We start from the raw sequence: 17,256 nt of genomic DNA, 5'->3' as shown, positions 1-17,256 counted from the left end.
TTGGTCCAAATTATTCTAATTCCAACTATAAAAAAGGAAGAAAAGTACATTAGAAATAACACATGAAAAGATGGAGTTTGAGTTCAGAAAAAGTTCTTCTGCTAATCTCATCCAAAATAATTTCTAGTGATTCTCACAATACGATAGAAGAATTAACACGTGCACACACACGCGCGCGCACACATACACACACACACAAATTCTTTAGGTGCATACTGTCACTTAGGATACCAGGGCATCCAACCAAATTTCTTATGTTCATTCAACTAAGTGATTTTGTACAAGTAATTTAAGCATTCTATGCTTTGATTTATCTATAAAGAGGTGATAATGATAGTAGTCTACTTTACAGGGTTATTATGAGGATAAACGAGTTAATACAGGTGAAAATACATATTGATTAGGTTTTAGGTATCATCGTTAAACATTACAGTTACCATTGATTATAAGGTAGAAAGGGAAGTATCTGTACTTCACTGTTTTTACTTTATTTTACTTCTCCACATTTTTTATAAACACCAATTTAAAATGCCAATAAGTGATATTGGATCACTTGGCTTAAAATGCACTTTTTACCAAAAACATCCTCTGCTACCCTTTACTACCCACGGAAAAGCATGTGCTCTAAGCCATCTTGTTTGTCTAAATGGCTGCAGAGTGATTAGATAAACATTATAATTAAATGCCCTCATCCAGAAGTCTTTGCTTTGGTTTCTAGGCTAATGGAGGTGATCAGTCTTCCTTACACAAGAGAAGCCTGCGGCTGCCTTCTGGAAATACGGTTTGGTAAAACTCCCTTCACCACTATTACTAATTTTAGTCCCCGGGTTGCAGATGCTCTCCTTTTGCCTTTGTGGTTATTAATAGTACCTTCCTGTGTGCACTGAACAGTAATGGTTCGTGATTCATTTTTTTTTCAAGCCTCTTTATTGACTAAATTAGCTTCCAGAGTGCTGTGTAGCAAGTTAGGAATGAATATAAGGCATAAAATCAGAAAATCATGACCTATCTGTAAAGTCAAACATGGCTTTAAAATGATTTTGTTTTGTTTCAAAAGTACTTTGAATTACAAAGAATAACAAAACCACACTACAGAATATAAGTTAAAATAAAAAAAAGAAAAAGAAATCTCTGATGGTGTTCCATCACGACTACTATATTTTTTGGTATGTTTCTTTCAGTAGTTCTTCTTATGTATATTTTCAAAATATTTTTATAAGCATACAATTTTTCTTTTTAATAACATGCAACGTAGTTTACTTATTCATCTATTATTAAACATTAATTTGTTCTATTCAGATTACTATTTAAATAATACAGTGTCAAGCATTTTACAAAAACACCTATTTCCATATTTCAGATTGTATTCTTTGAGTGGATTTGCTAAGTACCTATACTTTTTTTTATTAGAGCTTTATAGCTATACATATAAGTTGAGTTCATTTGACAAAATCATACTTGCATGGCATTTGATTTACTCCATTGCAGTTATACTTTTTAAGACATCATTCTGATGTACAGCTGTATCATATCATGAGAAAAGTAGCTTTAGCTTTTTAAAAATGTCACATAACTTTGTAAAACACTGCCACAACCAGCTAATACTAAAAACAAACATACTAGTTCCATTAAATTCATAAACTCTCTCTTTGAATTTCATTTCCATACAAATGGCACATCTTCTCCTTGGCCTCTAAATACATAACTCTGGCAATATTTTCCACTCTACACCTTTGGGCACCCTATACCTTTATGTGAAAGCACATAGGTCAACTATAATTAAATATTTATTGTACATATAATGTCATTATGTAAGGACCCATAACAAAATATTTTTGGAAAATGTTTTGTACATCAATTACTGTCATATTCATTTGTTAAAACTCATTTAAGGGCACACTTAAAATGGGCTAACTTTATTTTACCTATTGATATTTCAATAATCTTTACGGTAAAAACATAAGTAAATTGTATAATATGTTAGGAAAGGGAGGGAGAGGTATTGAAATTTTAGATCAAAATGTTCTCAAGTGCATGATTTTGAAGAAAGGGGGAAAAAAAGAAGCCACATAGGAATCTGAGGAAAGATATTCTAGACCAAAAAAAATTACGATAGCAAATGTGCAGGCCTATGGGCAGAAATACCCCAAGGAGGTTGAGCAAGCATGGAGACCAGTGTGTTTGGAGCAGCAGGTAAAGCAGAAGAAGCAAAGGGGACAGGTGGGGCAATACCCTGCAGGTCACAGGAAGCCAGCAGTGGGCTTTGAGAAGCAGAGTGATCTGTCCTGGGTTTCAAAAGAATGATTCTGTCTGCTTTGAGAGTCCAGTCTGCTGTGGAGGCCAGTCTTGAGGTTCGTCTTGTCCCACACATAAAATTGGAGACGGCTGTTAGAAGGCAATTGCTATAATCTAGAAAAAAAAAATGTGAAGAAAGGGCAGTAAAAAAAGAAAGTGTCTGAATTCTGCATATTGAGACATTAGAATCTTCTGGGTAATCTGAATATGTGAGAGAAAGTAGTCAAGAATAAATCTGTATTTATTAGTCTGAAGTCTGAAGAGTTAAAAGAAGGAAAAGCCTGTAAGAGTTTCCTCTCAGAACTCCAAACATAAATAGGGCTCAAATATAAGTATTTATTCAGTGTATTTGTTTGCTATATCCTCTATAACAAAATAATATGGACTTGGTGGCTTAAAAGGCAGAAGCTTATTTTCTCACAGTTCTAGAGACTTAGAAATCCAAGATCAAGGCATTATCTGGATTGGTTTGCTCTGAAACCTCTCTCCAAGTTAAGCAGAGCACTGCCTTCTTGCTGTGTCCTTACATGGTCTTTTCTCTGTGCAAACACATCTATAGGGTTTCTTAGTAAGTCCAGATTTCCTCTTCTTAGAAGATACCAGTCAGATTGGATTAGGACACCAAAAATGGGGAGGGGGCTTAATGCATCCCCTAATACTTAGTTATATGATTTCAGAGTGGGTAGGAACATCCCTGCTAGCCCCTAAAATTCTGCTTTTATAATTGAAAAGAAAATTCTACCATGAACTATTTATTTATTTAGATATCACGATGTGAAAAATTTTGGAAGAAATAAAACTAGCCTCTTAATCAATTCTAGAGAAAGTTCTGATAGACTGTGAAGACTCCTATGTAATGAAGAAATGAATGACATAATGGATGAGTAGAAGAGAACTGGCCTGTATACAAACTTTATTGATACTGGCAATGACCACTCATTTTTAGAACATATTTTGTGACACTTCACATGATATTTGAATAGTCTTGGAGAGAAAGTATTAGTAATTTGGTGATTAGCATATTAAAATGTTGTACCTGCAACTGAGAGCTATAATATAAATGTCTTTCTTTTGCAGAATTGTATATATATTTATCTTGATATTTTCCTGTATGTTACAACAAATATAAAACACATAAACTTATATTATAAAGAATACAACACCCTATGTTATAAAAAATGGCATTTATAAAAAAAATTTAAGCTACCTGAATTTGACTGGTTCTATAAATATCTAGTAAATATAGTGTTCGGAGCAATTAAAATATTAATTTCCATAGTTAAATGTAAATGTTTCTTCCACTAATAGAAGTTATTGAAATGTCTCTAAACATGACTAATACAATCAGGTATGTAGTAGCTGTGACACTTGAAACATCCAGCAAAGCCAAGATGAATGTATGTATAATGCATCCACATTTTCCATGAACAAGAAAAATTCGCTAGAAATGTCCCAGTAGGAATGGCAGTTACTTTGAATGAAATTATCAAATTATATACAAAGTACCAATATTGGCATTACATTAATTTCATAAAGAATCTGTGGCAATTTGCCCAATCAACAGGTAAGATAAAGTTCATTAATGAAAAGAGATCATGCCATCTAATTAGAAAAAATATTACATTGAAAAACTGAGTTTTCTCTGTGCTTCATTTAATTATCAGTAAATCTTAAGTCATTAAAACCTGTTCCATAAGACAGACCTTATCTGCTCCACAAGATTTCAGTAAATAAAAAGTAAAATAATCAAAGGGACTTTGAAAATAAAAAGTACTATTTTCTTTGAAATTAAAATATGAGGTCTGAACTTATTTTAACTGATACTTTATAAATAAATAGCTAGATAATTACTACAGCAATGGTTCATAACTTTTATAACTACATATTTCTATCAAATCTGTCAACTATCTATAGACTTTCATTATTTATTCTGTTTTTCATTTACAATGAATTTTAAGGATATAAAAATCCAGTGAAATTGTGTATGAATATTTTTATTACAAATACTTGCTTTTAAAAAATAAACTGTGTTGACGATTTAAATTGCTTTACTTAATGGTTCCGAAACAGTGCTTTAAAAGAAAATTTTAAATTCGAGCAGTTGAAAGAAATATTAAAAAGTTGGATAGACTCAAAAATTATGCCCCAATATATCTCAGAAAGGTAAGGATGAGGAGTACAGGTTTGTTTTTATTTTCTAGTAATGCTCAAAGACATATATTAAACAAACTTTCCTTAAAAATAAAGGCAAAAAACATTCCTATAACTTCTTTTATCAGCTAATTGAATCTCCACTTTTTCTATTTTATGTACTTTGACTTTATCTTGCATGAAAAGTTCATTCAAGGATGATGTGACAATGCTCCATAATCAGGACTCAGGTACTGTTCTCAGTAGGTGGCCATTGCCAAAGATGGCTGGACACTTTTGATTAGGTCTTGAGTACAAATCAGGTCTTGAGTACCCTCCGTAGGAGTTGAGACTGCACAATTTACTAACTAGAGTTTTATATCCTTTTTTGGCAGGAGCAGGGATATCATAGTCAATCCATGTTATCTGGATTACCTTTAATTTGACCAGTACATTTCAGTAATACTGACTAACAAGTCAGTAATTATGTCCACAGAAATCCATTTTTGACATTCAGCAGAACCTCATTGTTGGCTGAGATGTGGCTAATACCCACAGAGTTTGTAGGAGCTTTTGCTAGAATGCAGCTTCTGCTTTAACACTTGCTGTACTTTGTTCAGAGCATAGCTGCCCATGACTAACATATACATTCTCACAGTGTCTGTGCTGAGGTATTTTAATGTAAATTAAAATATTACTCCATTTCACTTTAAATATTTCAGAATATATCCTTAAATCTAGGTCAATTCAAGAAGCAAAGAGAAATTGGGTCAGTACTTCATAGACTGTCACCTCTGAGAACAGTCATCACATCTCACCAAAATATGGTTCTATATTTTAGCCATTCAGTATATCTTTATGCAATAAATCAGGAAATCACTGATTCCTGCTTAGCATTCTCCTTTCAACATTGGATGTTCATGTAAATTACTGCCTTTTTGTTGATATTTAACAAGAATAAGAAATACTAGTAGATAATTGTATTTAAAATCTATAATTCAAAACTATAGTAATATAAAAGGAAAACAGTAATTGAAAATGGATCTAAAGAGTAAATTTGACAAAGGCTATCAGTCTTCTACCTTTCTGGAAGCGAATAGACAAAAAGATAAAAAAAAAAACATTAGGGACAGTATCACTGAAACAGTGAATATAAACTACTCTGCTGGATACACTGCTATTGGAAACAAGATTTATCATTAAAATAAGATTGAGTTCATGTAATACTTAATGCAAAAGAATGCAACTAGAACCTCTATCCCTCATCATATGAAAAAACCAACTCAAAATGAACTAAATATCTAAATATCAGACCTGAAACTATGAACCTCCTAGAAGAAAACTGAGAAATGCTTCAGGACATGGAAATGGGCAAGTGTTTTTTGGATAAGATCCCCAAAGCACAGTAAATGAGAGTGAAAATAGACAAATAGAATTCATCAATCTGAAAAGCTTTGGGGCAGCAAAAAAACAATCAACAGAGTGAAGAGACAATCTATAGAATTGGAAAAAATGTTTGCAAACTACCCATCTGACAAGATGTTAATACCAGGATATGTAAAGAACTCAAACAACTCAATAGCGAAACAAACACATAATCCAATGAAAAATGCACAATAGATCTAAATAGATGTTTTTTTCCCTCAAAGAAAACAATACAAATGTGAATAGATACAAGAAAAATGCTTAGCAGTAAAAAATCATCAGGGAAATGCAAAACAAAACCAAAATGAGATGTAATCTCACCCCAGTAAGAATGGCTATTATCAAAAAAACTAAAAATAATAGTTGATGTGGAGAAAAAGGAACCCTTTCATACAGTAAATGAGAGGGTAAATTAGTACAAATGTTGTAGAAAACAATATGCAGGTTCTTTGAAAAATCAAAAACACAAGTACCATATGATCCAGCAATCTCACTACTGGGTATGTATCCAAAAGAAATAAAACCAGTCTGTCTAAAAGACATCCGCACTGCCATGATTATTACAACATGAATCACAAGAGCCAAGGCATGAAGACAACTTAAGTGTCCATAAACTAATGAATAGATAAAGAAAATGTGATATGTATATACAATAGAATATTGTTCAGCCATGAAAGAGAAAGTTCTTTGTGACAACAGGAATAGAACTAAAGGTCATTATGTTAAGTAAAATAAACCAGGCATAGAAAGAGACAAGTACTGCTTGATCTCACTCTTATGTAGAGTCTGAAACAGTTGATGTCATTGAAGTGGAGAGTAGAATAGTGTTACCAGAGGCTAGGTAGAGTGTGTATGGGTGGTGGGGAGATGGCAAAATGTTGATTAATGTGTACTAAAATCATAATTAGATAGGAGCAAGAAGTCCTGAAGTTCTATCAAGAATGAAGTTGGTTGTAAGAGGTTTGTTTACTCAGTGTACTTATTTATTTGATTTTAAGGCATCAGATAATCAACCTTCTTAAATTTAGCTTTTTTGGAGAGGAAAAACTTTATGTCAATATGCATATCAAGCTTAAGAAGCATGTTCAGAAATGTAAAAACATGAACAAACATGCTCATATCATATGTGCTAATTGTTTTGCAGGTAGAGAACGCAAAGGTGCACATAGTAGTCCTGGGCCTGCCATTAAGGGGATCAAACTAGTGGAGGCACATAGGCATTACTCAAACACATAAAGATATAATTACAAATTATGCTGCAAACAATTCTGAATTAATTTAGTTGATATACATCTAAAAATGTGATTTTAGAAAGTTGAAGTGCAGAGGTTACCCTAAATGTACTTTATGCTTTATTTTTTTCCCTTTTATTTTTCAAGTCCTAAAAGGTCCATGAGCCATAAAAACTTCTCTTTCATGTTCTTTCTCCCCGATCCCTGATCAGTTTTTGAAGTACTGCAAATTTTAGTCCTGCTTCACTGGGTTCTGGGTTCATCATATTGGCACCTTGTCCAAATTTTCAGTCAGAACTAACTTTCTGATATAGGTTTATACATCTTTATTTCATATTAAGAATTTCATAATCTGTCAAATTTATTCAAAGTTTCTGGATGAAATCTTTATGATAATACTAAAGATAATGTGAACTAGCACAATTGTCTTTACTTGTCCAACAAGACAGGCCAGGTTATGTCAATTATTTTTCAACATGATTAGTTAATAAATATGTATTAAGCATCAATAGTATTATGCTAGTACTATGGGGGATAAAATTGTTACATGTTTTGTACTTTACAGGAGACTCAAATCTACTTGGAGATGAGAAAAAGGATATTAAATATCATCATTTATTCAAAACAGATCACTATCCTGGATTGTGTAGAGGGCTGAATAAAGTATTGGAGAAAATAAGAGAGGAAAAAAAATAGCACATCACATAGTAGTGAGATCACTCCTTTGACATCTTGATAATTGTTATATTTTATTTAACTCCAATCTACATGTATATGGAAATTAGAGTAATAGATCTTGCACTTTGCTTTGACCCAACCATTTGCAAAACATCCGTATATCCTTAATCTTTCTTTAACTAGCCATATTTGAGAACTTTAGATTATTATTATACACTGAAGGAACATTTCATCTTACACAAGCAGAACATTTTATTCTATTTTTGCCATTTCTGAAAAAAATCAAAGCAAAGAAGAAAAATTATTCGCTTAAACTCATTACTTATTTCTAACTTGACATATTCAGTTTGATCGTCTGGTATAATATATATATTCTCAAAACTAAATAGATTATCTTGACACTTGCTTTTGGCACAATGAAAGGAAAGTGTGCATCTTCAAATGTAAGGTCTACATATTACCACATTATGAGGTTAAGATGCCAGGGGAACTAGAAAAGTATTTTTTTTTTTTTACAAATCAAAAACATTTTGTTATTTGATTGGTAAACTATGAATTTAAGGAAATCTGCATATAGCAGGCCCATTTACAAAGAATATCTGAAATGAAGATCCTGAACATGATGGCTTTTTCCCCAATATCTTACACCTCAATAAAATATATGACATATAATAGCTTATATATACAATTATAGGTATATTCAATTTACAAAAATTGCAATCTCAGATATAGTATGTCCAGGCTATAACATTTTCTAAAATTTTTTTTCTAATAAAATTTGTGAAAGCATGAGTCCAACAACATCTGAAGCAGAAACTTTAGATAGGCATTAAGATAATGACACTTAACATTTATTAATATGAAAAGGTCAGAACAAGCAAGCAACTACAAGTGTCATAGGAACTTCATGAAACATTAAATGTTTTGTGCAAGTATGCAATACATTAAAATGGTGTTATGAGCAATGACTTTTGTATTTTATTTAATGCACATAACTAAAAGTATGCTAATAAATATATGTATACATAACAAAATAAAAAGATTGGTTTTGCTTTTCCAGAAAGCAAGTAATGGCAATTCCTGATCAAATGCATGTACACAATATGAAAATCTGTCCAGTCCAGAACATGAATTGCTAATGACACATGTGTGACATCATTCTTAATCAGAAGCAAGGAGTCACAGGATAGAAACCTGACCTCACCCCGTGGTTTTCTCTTTAACTGACACCTCTGATACTTCTTCTTATTTTTTTTTTCATCTATTGATTTACAATTTTTTTCATTCTTCTTCCCTCAAGCTGTGAACATTATCCAGGGTTCAATTCTTCTTTTCTAAACTTCCTCTTTTCTAGATAAGGGGATATCAAACTGGCCCCTCAGTCTGAAGTCCCTGAAAAGCTGCCACTGAGGCTGACAGAACATCCAGAAGGGTGGGTAATTGGTGCCTTCCCACCTCTTCAAATAAAACCATTCTGCTTTTACCTATTTTATTTGTTCTACATCATTTCTTTTGGAGTGCTAATTTGTTCATTTTTAGGATTGGTGTACTAAATTATGTCAAAGTAATAAAACCTGGATTTTGTTTTGTGTTTTACCACTATCCATCTGACTTCAGACAAATATTTCAAAGCTTCAGTGAATCTCGAACATTCATGCCCTCTGTCTGAACCACTTTCCTGCCCTATTCCTCAGCTCTTTCTAACCCTTATTGATTTTTTTATTCTATGGACTTCCTCTAGAAAGGCTTTTCTGAACCCCAAATCTGGGTGAGATACTCTTCTGAGGTAGTACCTTGGCAATGTCTTCACACAGCACTCATCTCATCATGTTATCTGTCTCTGGTGCCTTGTAAACTGGAAACTCCTGCAGGACAGAATATCTTTTTTCATGATTTCCCCAGCACCTAGCATAGTACCTGCCATGTATCAGTTTGAAAAAAATCCTACAGAAAGAATTGTATATCCCAACAAAGATAACTAAAATCAAGTATACTGCTCTCTTTTTAAGTAAAGATAAATGAAAAGGCATGTATCAATTTTATCCCTGGTTCTGGTTAATTGCTCTTACAATCTGCCTCTTTCTGAGTGTCCCAGACACCTACTCTTATTCCCTTCTTAATACTATTCATACTATTTTATATATTTTTATTGGAAAGTTATTTTACATTACCCCTTTGGTTCTTGTCTAAAAATAGGGATGCATGCATTATTTAATCTATCTCTGAAAACCAAGAAAAAGTTAAAGAACCATTTTATTTTCAACACTGTATCATTAGATAAATGTATCATTAGATCATTCTTAACAAAATTATAACATTCAACAACTAGTAGTAAATAAAGACTCAAGAAGCTTGAGGCCACCCACATCTAAGCAGTTCCAAGGATAAACCCTGGTGATTGATGCAGAAGTTATAAGTGTCTCAGAAAGAATATATTGCTTCAAATACTTGCTGTATACAAATCTATATATAAATGCAATCGAAAATTCTAGAATTAAATGAAAGAGTTATTTAATGGCCACATATACTCTACAGGAACAACCTGAGAAATTTCCAACTGCTGGTATAACAAAACTAGAAAGAGCAATAGGTGCAATCTCATCTTTAATCCTCAACGATAATATAATTCAGTGAGAAATTCCGGAGTATTTCTACCATGAATGCCATATACTGCAATATTTCATTTCAGTAATTTTCACTTACATTTTTATCATATTTTCAAACATCAACCTAACACAAATTCAGTGAGTTTCTTTTACCTCATTGCTTTATGTCTGAAATCTTAGATTTTCATTACTATGTTATAATACATTGAAAAGAACTTAAAAGAAAACCAAAATAACACATATTTTCCAAAGTCAAAATCAATGTAAATTAAAATTGACTTGTTTTCTTATCTACTTATTTTAGGGACTACTTGAGAAATAGAAATTTTGGAAGATATTCTTGGCAGAAATGGTATAATAAACTCAATAATTAGATGAGTGACTAATTAATTGACTTTTAGAATCCTATTCAACTCTGAAAGTCCAGGATGTAGGTCATGAATCAATTTAAGGCATAGCTTCTGTTGAGTAAGTTCCTCATATTTCTTATAACAATGACAATATTTGTGAAAAGAAAAGTTCCACAGACAACAGGGCAAATGGTACTTACGCATATTGTGTCAGCAGTTCCAAATCATTATGCATGTTGATTGGATATGCTTCACCAAGTTCAAACAGCTTCTCCAGAGCCTCATAAATGAAAATGATACAAATCAGAGAAGCAAAAGCTTCTTCAGTAAACCGGGTGATATAGCAGACGAGGGAACTGGCATCAGTGGCCACAAGTATGATACATAATGTTGCAGTCCAAAGTCCAATACTGGCTCTTAAAGATAAGTATGATAGCCCATATTCTCTAGGAGGAACAAAAGGAAATAATAGTGGGAAGAAGGTCATTTTACAGCCTGCCACCATATAAAATAAGTAGAAATAAGCCTAATTCAATAAGCTTCATATCCCCAGTAATGAAACTCAAGACTTTGTCTAAAGGGAACAACTCAGGGACAAAACTAAAAGAGGTTCCTCAGTGCTTAGAACTGAATCTTAGTTTTTATTAACATTATATAACAATATGCATAAGTCTTTGACTTTCCCTCTGTTTCCACTGAGACAGAAATGACAAACTGGATCAACTCAGCTGCTTCCAACTTTCTCAACAGACCTTCAAAATTGATGTTAGGAAAAGAATAAACACAGTAAAGAAAAAGAGAGGGACTGAGGGCCAGAGTATGTAACACTTACTTGCAAAATTTAAACAAAATCTTTTCAAACACCAAAACTGGTCCTGTACTGCCTAATATGGTAAGAGGTTGTCCACCAAAGAGAGAATAGGCTATCCCGGTCATGGATGCTCCAAAGAGAGATTCGATTGCACTCTGTGTAAAGATATAAATGTTTCCATTACCTAAACTGTACAGGTGGCCATTGAAACTAGTTAAGAAATGTTTAAAATATACAGGTTCATTCTTTTTTTCTTCACTATGCAAAGCCTGGCAACTCTGGGAAGAATATAGAATAGGAGCAGGGGAATGAGCCAAGAGGGGCAAAAATGAATGGTAACAAATGGGAAGTGTCCTCTCTACCTTCCTGCCTCACTTGTCTCTTACCTCACAGAAAGTTTGAACATATTTAGAAATAGTGTCTAGACAGAAACATGGCTCAGATATTTTAGAAATGGACTTGTGAGGTAAGAACCAGAGCCTAAAACTGGCCTGGTACTGGGGACAGGGATCAAGGGATCAGTCAGAAATCTCATGTAGGACTCAGAATTAGTTATTCTGAGATACACCATTCCTAGTTTACCAGTTCCCCACTACTTGTCCAGAAAAGTCATACATGAGTTTTATCGGTCACACCACACGTTAAATCTCTCCTTATAACAGAATCCAATATTAAAGGTTCACTTATCTTACTATTAATCTTACAAACAAATCAGTTTCAAAGTTCAGAGAAAAGATAATACATACTATACGACCTTCAGTTGCTTCTCCCAGCAGTCCTCCAAATGTGATGACAGGAGACATACAGGCGCAGTAGAGAAACAGAAAAGATGCTAAGCACTGCAGGCTGAAAGCATCTCTGAAGTCACTCCAGAAGAATGGAGCTTTTCTTTTGATATCTAAGATAAGTCCCCCAAAAATCCTAGGACATGGGGGGAAACACAATAGTGAAACCCAAATATAAAAAAATATATAGAAGTGCTCACTTGCTTTGTTGCCAGGCCACAGTATATGTTTTCCATCAGCAGAGTTGAGACCCACAATAACCTGCTACATTATGTTATCATGATCTATAGGGATGGCTTTGTACCACTATGTTATCTCGATTCTTAACCAAATATTGTGTCAAAAACTAAAACTCCAAGACTCTTTCAAGGCTATTCATCAATCAACATTCAAATATTGGGATTCAAGGGTTACTCTACTCTCTGTGCCATTTCTATATCAACCTACACCATTCTAAACTCAGGCCTACCACTCTCAATCATTGGCAGTATTTTGTAATTGCTTACATTCCATTTAGCATAACAGAAGTGAAGGGAGGGAGGGTTAACTGACTTTTGTACACACCGATACTGAACATCACCTTAGAGAAAAAAATGCAGTGCTTTACCATGGCTTCACTTACCTAGTCTCTCTGGGAGAAAACAAAAAAAAAATTCCTCACCCCTCACCACATAATGTCCAAACAGACATCTAAATGGCCTTGTGTTGTGCATAACAGCAATACTTAGTAGAGACAGATAGATTCAAGGGTTGTTGGTATTTTTAGGAAACTAAAGAACAAACTGATAATAACTGAACTGGATAAACGTAATTTTGATCCACTATTGCCTGAACATATCCCAACATCTATCAAGATCCCAGTAGGTATAATTCCATACAAATATACCCCAAACCCACACTGGAACACTTAATAAAAAAAATTTTGGCAAGGGACTATTAAATTATGAAATGATGCTTAAAGTTTGAGAACTATTTTTTTTACTCTATTAGGAATGAGAACACTAATAAACATTAATGTTAGGTATTTTAATTCTTTGAAATTTAATAATGATATTCAGACTTAACGTTGACTGCTGAAAGATCTGTGTGCTTCATGGAATAAAGATGTGATAGTAAACTGAGTAAAACCACATTGAAGTTCCCACATGAAAATTTATGGTGAAAAACCTCATTATATTCCAAAGTTATGTCAGTATGCTAAATATACTTGGATCATACAAAAATGTCAAACTTTTGTTATTCATTTTATGAATAGGATTATTCATTTGGCAGTCTTAGAATCATCTCAAAAGTAATTGTTCTCTTGAGAAGTAAATTCTAGTTGGCCTTGGAATATGTATATATTCAGAATTACTGAAAATTTGACTATTTTCTCTAACTTCCTTGACCTGATGTAAACAAATAGTTTCAATTAATAACTATTTTATGATTATTTGAGCACAGAATCACTGCTTTCCTAGTGATTTCTTCCATCAGGAAAAGGTTGAAAAGAATAAAGTTTTAACTGGGGGAAAAAAAAGGACATTAGAAACTCAGAGAAGCTTGTCTGTGAAATTTATACACATAAAAAGCTCACCTTAGGTTCCTCTGCCTGTGTTTGTCAAAATATATGTATATTTAATTTTGAGTAATTTTTAAAAATTTCTGAATACTTTGTTAAGTCACAGTTCAAACAGTGTTACTCTACTAGACTATGCATTCATTTATGATTTATATGCTACCTAATCCCAAAAAAGAATTTGAGGTGGTTATAAGCTATTAATTAGTAATTAATATATAGCTATTTGATATTATTTATAGCTATTTATATTATACCATTGGCTTCTAATTAATTACTTATTAGAGCATACATTAGTCTGACTAGCTATTAAATAACTGTAATAAATGTGCTTTTAGCATTAAAAAATCTAAATCCGGAAGTGGGAATTCATTACAGAGAACAGTGCAAGAGCAGCCCAGATGTACACCAGCAACTCCAGGAGAGCAGATGAGTAATGGATACTTCAAGTCATGTCAGCAACAGAATCTGTGGAAGAACTCTGGAGAAGCGAAGATACCGGATATTGGTGACCTGGGAGGATTTAGGAAGCAGTAAGGAAAAGTGAACTCGAAAAAAATCTAAGCTAAGTGGTATGTTACACCTGAGAGAGAAAGAAAAAAATACCACCAAAAATAAAAGGACTGCATTTGAAAGTATGAAAGTGAACAGAATGAGTTACAAAGCTTCCACTGACGGGAGAAAGAAAAAAATTAAACCATCTCAAATTAGGTATCGAGCCTAAGGAAGATGTTAAAGGACATTTCCTCAGAGACAAAACATAGATGAAGGGAAAGAACACAGGAGAATTAAGATGCACAGAGTCGTCAGGAACTGGAAAGCCAGCTTAGAGGACACATTGCAAGCAGTACAGAAAATGGCCTTGAGGGGCGGGGGCACCAGTCCTGTGGGGCCTTTGCAATTGCCTTTAATTATAGTGGAGGCTGTACACACAAATTCCCTGAAGACAGACCCACCCAAGGGTTTCTGATTTTCTGCTCACACATTGCTTGGAGAGAGACAAGCTGTCAAAAAAACATAAAGCACCATTTTATGAAATAAATTGAAGCTTTCATCTCTTCAAAGATGTGTGATTAGAAAAATAAATCATATAGCTCTTTCAAATCACAGCCATAAAAATAACAAGTACCATTATATACATCCTGCTTGCATTTAATGAGATAAGGTCTACAAGACTGAATTATTGGTATTTAGTTTCATTTCCATCTTGAACTTGAAGCTTTCAACAAGCTCTTTTGGAAGAGTCAATTGACAGTTTTCTTATTCATTCACAGGATCTGTGAATGCATATGCACAGCAAAATGAAAGATTAGGTAAGATAAAATGAGATGGTGTATCCATTGTTCTGATTTAACACTAATGATAATCATTAGTAACTGCAGAGAAATCAAATAATTGACATTTTCACCCCCAAATAGTACTAAAAGTATGAAATAAATTAGATCTCAAAATAACAATTCCTGACAGACAAGAATGATATGTCATTTGCTCCTTGAAGTCCCATACAAGTGATTTTCACTCACCTTCCAGTTCGCTGGAGTTCAGGTCCACTATGTCCCCCGTGAGGCTCAGGTTCCCCATGAGCTGCTGTTCCATTTGGTACAGCAGGAATCTTCCTCTTTTCCTGCAGGAAGTTTTTGTTTTGTTGTTTGTTTTGTTTTGTTTTAATTCCAGGTTAATTGCAAATAACAGTATTTTTTTTTTCTTGAAGCAATAAGCAGAGTGGCTAAGAACACAGGTTGTATGACTTATAGTCTGCTTGACCTCTGAGAAGTTATCTAGCCTCCTAAAGATTTAGTTCCCTCCTCTATTTATTGGTGGTAACAATAATACCTATCTTACAGTATCACTGAGAGAATTAAATGAGGTAATGGGCATTTATTTATTTATTCTTTCCATTAATGTATATTCTGTGCCTAATGTGTGTCATTAATTGTTATTAACGCTAGAGTTGCAAAGGTAAGGAAGAAAAGACATCCTAAGAGCTATGGATATAGCTCAGGGGTAAAACACTCACCTAGCATGCCCATTTTCCTGGGTTTGATCCCCAGACCATAAAAGAGAAAGAAAGAAAAGAAGGAGGCAGAGGTAGAGGAGGCAGATGAAGGAAAAAACTAAAATAAAAAGCATTCTATTGATGGGTATACAATAAACTTGTAACATGAGGTAAATATAGGAGCTACAAAGAAAAGTGAAATACTGGAAAAAGAGAAAGACGGGTTGATGGGGTAGGCTAGAGTAAGAAGGTGTTAGGCATGGTGGTGTTCTATGCATGGCATAGTTTGTTCAATAAACACTACTATCTGTTAATTTTAAATTGTATTTCCCTCCTTAATTCCAGCTAATATCTTTGTACCCAAGGAATAATTGATAAGGCTTTCTGATTCATATACCCAAACATTATTATAAAAGAAAGCATCTAATTGAACCAATGACAAATTAATGGAAGTTTATGTGTTATTTTCCCTTAGATTTATTCCACCCACCTTTATCAGGGAGAGAAGTTAAAAAAAAAAAAAACTGGAAAGCCCTATACATAATCCCACCATGTACAGTACACCAATGAGTTCAAAAGCACTTGAAAAGATAGTTTAAAAAAATTAAGTGGTACAATTAAAAATTGTACTTGAATGCCATTCCAAAATAGTGTAAATGTGAAGCACAAAAGTGACTTATCAACTGGTCTATGCACAATGGGAAATTTAGAATGGTTCATGTTTAAAACATGAGAAAAACAGATTTTTGTAATGAGCACAATAGAGAACAGTTCATTGCTTAATGTTTTTACATTTTCCCTGGGCATGTGAATAGATACAATGAGACTAAAGTATGAATATAAAATATCTATCAACTGATGAAAATGTCTTCACAGGTAAATAGGATACATTTAAGATTAGCAAGTTGATAGTATGTTATATGGTAATAAAAAAAGATATAATACAGAACAAAGGGATGTAAAAGTGGTCCTCAAGATCTACTTCCTAATTACCTAGGGAAATTTTTCATAGCACCCACCAGTAGTAGAAAGCAAGTGATAATATTTGGTCTTCTGGGAAAACTATCCCTTCTGGATAAGTTAAATCATCGTTTTACAGTTTTTAAAAAGCCATACATTGATGAAAATAAATGATAAATCATGAAAGATATTAACCATTCTAAAGTACATGTTTCCTCAAAGAGAAAGGAAAATGGCATTTGAAAAAAATGTAATGTGTATGAATAATACCAATACTTATTCTGAAGGAAATATAGAAAATGTTAAATGATCTGAAACAGAAGTATTTTGATATTTCAAAAATATACTAGGCCCTTGGAATATACCAGTGGACAAATTGGGTCTATGGAGCTTATATTCTTATGGAAAGGCAGACAAAAAATTAAATGAG

The 17,256-nt window shown here is 33.3% G+C and overlaps 1 protein-coding gene across 10 annotated transcripts in view; it reads right to left on the bottom strand.

Annotated features, from left to right (window-relative positions):
* The window catches only part of Slc4a10 (solute carrier family 4 member 10), a 312,110-nt gene that overhangs the window by 45,256 nt on the left and 249,598 nt on the right, over positions 1 to 17,256 (bottom strand). For all 10 annotated transcript variants that reach the window (XM_058584951.1, XM_058584950.1, XM_058584957.1 and 7 more), the window contains 4 exons: positions 15,394 to 15,494; positions 12,274 to 12,448; positions 11,549 to 11,682; positions 10,917 to 11,162 (listed from right to left, as the gene is read on the bottom strand). In XM_058584951.1, the coding sequence (XP_058440934.1) occupies positions 10,917 to 11,162; positions 11,549 to 11,682; positions 12,274 to 12,448; positions 15,394 to 15,494 (656 nt within the window). The remainder of the gene's footprint in view (positions 1 to 10,916; positions 11,163 to 11,548; positions 11,683 to 12,273; positions 12,449 to 15,393; positions 15,495 to 17,256) is intronic.

This window comes from Marmota monax, unplaced genomic scaffold (assembly GCF_021218885.2).
Source record: "Marmota monax isolate L192 unplaced genomic scaffold, Marmota_monax_Labrador192_F-V1.1 WCK01_AAM20220418_F8-fsc00129, whole genome shotgun sequence".
In the NCBI taxonomy this organism is placed as follows: domain Eukaryota; kingdom Metazoa; phylum Chordata; class Mammalia; order Rodentia; family Sciuridae; genus Marmota; species Marmota monax.
The sequence above is the reverse complement of the archived record's forward strand: the minus strand, read 5'-3'. Positions and strand labels throughout refer to the sequence as shown.